Source organism: Zea mays, chromosome 3 (genome assembly GCF_902167145.1).
Source record: "Zea mays cultivar B73 chromosome 3, Zm-B73-REFERENCE-NAM-5.0, whole genome shotgun sequence".
Lineage (NCBI taxonomy): Eukaryota > Viridiplantae > Streptophyta > Magnoliopsida > Poales > Poaceae > Zea > Zea mays.
In genome coordinates, this window is record NC_050098.1 from 29,125,419 (window position 1) to 29,131,012 (window position 5,594).

Genomic DNA, 5,594 nt, shown 5'->3' on the forward strand with positions numbered 1-5,594 from the left:
TGCCCTCTCGGTCTCGGTCATGGCATGCGTCACAGGAACAGGCGCCGTCGCCTTTGCGCATGCGACATGCCACATGAACCCACGACGATGGTGAGTAGGGGGCTGCCCGATGCCGTCTGGGCTCTGGGGGGGTCTCCCATGACCATGAAGCATCCATCCTTCTTCGTTTCCGGGTCAAATCTGCGGCGCTGCCGCGTCTCGCCTTTCGCCTGCACCGCGATGCGTGCGACTGCGACCCACCTGTAAAAGGACGCCCGCCGACAGCGATGAGGGTCGTCCCCGATTGTGCATGCCCCGTGATCTTGCCATCCCTTGATTCCGCAAACCCCGTTCAAACAAAATAAACGAACTTTAAAAGCGTTGGATGCTATTTGACGATGTGATGTGATGTGATGTCCCAGGTAGTTCAGGCTTTAGATATGCTGTCTGTCCATGCCATTCTCTTCAGCTAAATTTTGTCCACATCGCAAAATATCAGTTGCGTTTCATTTTCTCCCATCTCATTCAGGCGCACTCGATGCTGACGAAAATTTTCGGCACAGTTTCATGTCTCTGTCGGATCTAGAGACGCGAGTTCGCCGGGAGGCCCCGGGATTCTAAAACAGATTGAGATTGGATACCCAACCAACCAGGTAGCCAGGAACCTGATGCGCATCTTTTTCAAATGATAAGAGGAGGAAGAAGAAAAAAAGGTCTAAAAGGCACACATCTGAGTAATCTTTCCCCAAAAGTTCAGCTCGAACTGAGCGTTCCTTGTAAAAAAACCGCTGATTTCAAAAGCACTGCTAATTACAGGAAATTCGATACAGCAATTCACTAATTGGGACTAAACGCAGCAGTCTCTCTTCATCAGTTAGCAGGTCTTCGCACAGGCAAGCAGGGCCTCAGCGCAGCACATGATCTATGTCAGTCGTACAAGACAGGGATGGCAAAAGAATAATCACACGATTGATCCAATCAAAAAGAATTACATGACGTACAAAACCCATCACGAAACACCCTAGCTAGTTAGATGTAGGAATCTACGACGACGAGGGTTACAATGGCCTGGAACCAGATGCGTCAAGGCCTCTGCTCTGGCTGCTCCAGCTGGACTGGCTGAAATCGGTCCTGAAATCCTGGCTGCCGAACGCCATCCGCTGAAACATCCTGATCTCGGCCGTGTTCGCGACATTGAACATCTCGCTCTTGCCCGGCTGAACGCCGTTAGTCAGATCGACGTCGGCGAGACTATCAAGCACCCGCACAACCTGAGATGAGGCAGGTGGGAAAAGGCAGTGTTAGGTTCTCGTCTGTCTGATGAGATGTGCATTGCATGCCTGTCTTTTTTTTAATCCTTATACCTGGCTCATCCGAGGCCTCCTGGATGCTGAATGTCGAATACAGGCTGCAGCAGCTTCGATCATACGGAACATTTCGACTTCATTGTAGTTCCTATTAAGCCGGGCATCCACCAGCTCCCCAGCATTGCCGGTCTCGAGCGCTTGCGTGAGCAATGGCCTAGCCTGCAAATGACTACGCTGTCACAAAAAAAATTGCTGGCCCACATTGTTCCCCAGCATTATTTTTTCCAGAAAAACCACACTTCGAGATGGGATTTGAAGATATCGATAGCGTGAAGTAGGGCTGGACTGGATACACTGTTAAATCCCATACTGAATTGGACGTAATCAGTGAATAAGTCTACTTAAGATTTTGAAATGTGCAAATAACTTAAAGATATGGCTAGTTTTCATTTGCTACTGAAGGGTGAGAAAACTGGAAACCTTTTCATGGATCAAATTACTGATATAGCTTACCCACTCAACAAGGCTCTCATCGCCCAATGGCTTCGACGCGTCGACAGGCTTTCTACCAGTAATAAGCTCCAAGAGAACAACACCAAATGAGAATACATCAGATCTCTCGGTCAGCTTGCCACTTGAGGCATACTCCGGAGCAAGGTACCTAATTAAGAAACATGCGTCAGATTACAAGCATGTTTTAACTGCTCTCTTGGACTTGTCGCTGCTTTACTAACCCAAAAGTTCCCATCACTCGTGTAGTTACATGAGTGCAAGCATCCATAGCTATCCTTGCAAGACCAAAATCAGCAACCTAGCAAATGGGCACCAATGCAATGACTGATGACTCCATTATAAGATGTTACTGAAATTATGTAGAAAGCATTCTTACCAGTGCTTCGAAGTTATTATCCAGCAAAATATTAGAGGACTTTATATCTCTGTGGATTATTCTGGGGTGACCTGCCAAGGAAAAGAATTAAACAAAAAAGCATGAGACTGAGAGTAGTGAAAATCATCACAAAAACAGGTGAAAGAATGAAAAATGTCATTACAATCTTCATGAAGATAGGCTATTCCGCGTGCTGAACCAGCCGCAATTTTAACCCTAGATGGCCATTCCAAGACTGGTACTCCAAGTCCTATGATGAAAAATCAATATGGGTATGCATTAAATGTTTAGTCCGGACAAAGAACTACCTCGTTCCAAAATAATTGCAGGTCTGGTTATGTACATACACAAATACTTGTCCATGTCCATAGCTAGAAGTACAAATATTTTGGAACAGAGGTGGTAAAAAGAATGCTCCTGCACAACATATAACATACCATGAAGATGGTAGTGAAGCGTGTTGTTGGGCACAAAATCATAGACAAGCAATCTCTGCTCATCTGAAATGCAATACCCTACAAGAGATACTAGATGGCGATGATGCACACGACTGATAATATCCACCTCAGCATGGAACTCGCGTTCCCCCTGCCCACCACCATCTTTCAGTTTCTTAACCGCAAACTCTCCATCAGCCAAGCAACCCTTATACACTGACCCGAACCCACCTTCCCCAAGCAGGTTCTGTGCAGAGAAACCATTTGTGACCTGATACAATTCTTCATAAGTGAAGAACCGACAATTGCCCATGCTGAACTCTGGCATTGAATCTTTTGATTCAGGACTCCCAGCACTGAAATTCGTTTTAGCTGAATACCCCAAACAAGAAATGAGTTTTTGTTCAGTTCATCACTCAGGTACATATAAAGAATAACCTTATCTTCCCAGGCATGTAATTGCTGCATATGCACAGGATCAAATTACCTAGCACTTGTGTAGTAGTCGAGGCAGGCGAAGGCATTAAGAAGCCAGCATGGTATCCATGAACTCTCCTCCGTTTCTTCCTGTACCAAAATGCAGCTCCAACGAAGCTAATAAGCACAAGAATGGCAACGACTGCACCAATGCCTGCCTTTGCACCTGAAGACATTCCGCCACTGTCTACTGGGGAGCCGCTGCTCTGTGAGGCTGGACTAGACGACTTGTTTGAACCCCCAGTCGTTACCGGGCGAACTGGATCGGCTGCCATTGCTGGGGCTGGCACCGATGGAGTGCTACCAGAGCCTGGCGTTGTCGTCCCTGGAGGTGAGGGGCTAGAGGGAGTGGGGATCAAAGGATCTGCGGATGTCGGTGAGGGACTGCTCGTAGAGGGTTTGACAGGAATTCCAGAAGGTGGTGGTGCCAGGGGTGGAGGTTCTGTCTGAGGCGTTCTTGGTGGCCGGCGCCGTGGTGGAGGTGGCTGCGCTAATGTCGGCGGCGTTGGGTCAGCCGGCGGGTTGGGCGTTGGCAGAATGGTTGGGGGTGGCGACGCGGCCGCAGGGGGCCTTATATGTATAGGCGACGCCTTTGGCGGGGCAGCAGGTGTAGGTGGTGGGGGCACTGCAACCGGCGCCGGCGGCGAGGGTGGGGGCACTACGGCTGCTGGGGCGGGTGGCGGAGAGGCAACAAGTGGCGGTGGTGGCACGGCGTCTGGAGGAGGCGGAGGCAAGGAGGGCGGTGGAGAAGTGAGCTGTGGCGGTGGCGTGGATGCGGAGGGGACGGGGGGAGGCGCGACCGGCGACGAGGGAGGGTCGGCCGGGGTAGCATTGGGCTGCGTCACCGGGGCCGGGGAGGCCGGCGTGGGCGTGGTGGTTGCCGGTGACGGGGTTGCGCTGGAAGGCGGCAAGGGGGCCCTGATGGTGCCCGGGGAAGGCGAAGGTGAGGACGCCATTGGAGCCCAGCAGCAGGCTAGAAAGCACTACAGTGCCGGCTGTGACAGCTGAGCTGCTGCCTTGTTGGTGGGATTGGAGGAGAGAACCATGGCACACGCTGCAATCCAAGGGAGGATCGACCTGCCAACCCCGCGGATTCGCGCTTCAACCAATCGAAATTCCTCTTGGGCCTTTGGCGGTGAAGAAGAACGCGGAGGAGGTGAAAACTCACCTCCAGCAACACGCGCAGCACTGCATTCGCAAACAAAGATAGCCTCTCTTCAACACCAAAACCTGCTGGATGGAAAGAATTCAAACCATCTAGAAACTGAGCCAAGATCCCGACCTTGTTCCACGCGGATTCTGCTGCGAAGGAGAGGCTGCAAAGGAATGACGGAATTCCGAAAGAACAAGAGAATCTTGGGGAGGCCGGCCGGGAGCCCGGGACCAAGTCACCAAGATTAGCTTCAAGGCGGCGGACGCAGTGTGTCTGTCAGTCAGATCCAGTAGTAACGCGGCAGCATTGAAGGCAAAAGGAGGAGATAACCACAGGAACAGCGGGGAGAGCAGCAAACGAACAAGAAGGCAAGAAGGACCTCGCTCTCATGTCTCTCCCTTCTTTTTTTCCTGTCTTCGCCTCCTGCCCTGCTCAGCCCGAAATCCGACGCATGTGACTCTGGTGTTACTAGGATGGCAACGGCGTATCCATATCTATTAAAAAAAATCTAACTCATATATGTTCGCGGATATAAGATCTTACTCATACTCGTACCCGCACGGTCAATTTTACCTTGTCGATTAACCGTACCCACAGAAAAGTCTTAAATTCAGATATATCAATCCCTCAAAATATTAAATAAACATACAAAAACAAGTTCAACTTCACATAGAAAAATCATATGTTTACACAACTTGTTAGCTAGAGAAGAGTTTTATTTTAGCTAAGATAGGTTATATTAGATAGTTATAGTGATATTGATGCGGATAAATTTTATCCATGGGTAGACGGTTATAGGTAGTACCAACTCGTACCCGTACCCGTATACCAATGGCTATAGGTTCTTGCTCATTAATATACCTGCGGGTAGAGAAATCATTCCTTACCCACATTTATATCGGGTGAAACCCGTCGGGGTAGTCGGGTTCCAGGTACCATTGTCATCTCTAGGTTTTACCTTTCTTGCGTCCCGTCAGGGTGGGAATTTCAGATTTCCACCGGGTCTTGACTGGGCGAAGGTCTAACTACTCCTTTGGCAGGTGTTAGCTTCTTTGAAAACAGTTCCGGCTCATACTCTTCTAGCTCGTTGGCTTCTCTGAAGGAGGCGAAACTGTTTTACAATTCGCTTGTCAAAACAGTTTCTCCCGTGTTTTTTCGAATGGCGTATTAAGGAGAACGCAGGAGCCGGTCGTATTAAGGAGAACGTAGGAGCCGGTAGAAGCCATATTTTTTATGCTCTGGCTCCTAGCAATAAAACGGCTCTGGCTCTCGAATGGCTCGACGAGAAGCCATTTTTTGACCGTTTGGTAGAGCTTCACGATGACCCGAACTGGAGCCGCTTGAAAGAGTCG

General features: G+C 49.6%; 1 protein-coding gene across 1 annotated transcript; it reads right to left on the reverse strand.

Annotated features, from left to right (window-relative positions):
• Positions 1–822: 822 nt before the first annotated feature.
• Positions 823–4,666, reverse strand: LOC100216621 (uncharacterized). Its single transcript, NM_001317366.1, has 9 exons — positions 4,372–4,666; positions 3,100–4,277; positions 2,613–2,984; positions 2,339–2,425; positions 2,176–2,246; positions 2,021–2,097; positions 1,800–1,947; positions 1,344–1,505; positions 823–1,250 (listed from the first exon to the last, which is right to left on the reverse strand). The coding sequence occupies exons 2-9, from the start codon at positions 4,043–4,045 to the stop codon at positions 1,038–1,040; spliced, it is 2,076 nt and encodes a 691-aa protein (NP_001304295.1). The 5' UTR covers positions 4,046–4,277; positions 4,372–4,666; the 3' UTR covers positions 823–1,037.
• Positions 4,667–5,594: the final 928 nt, after the last annotated feature.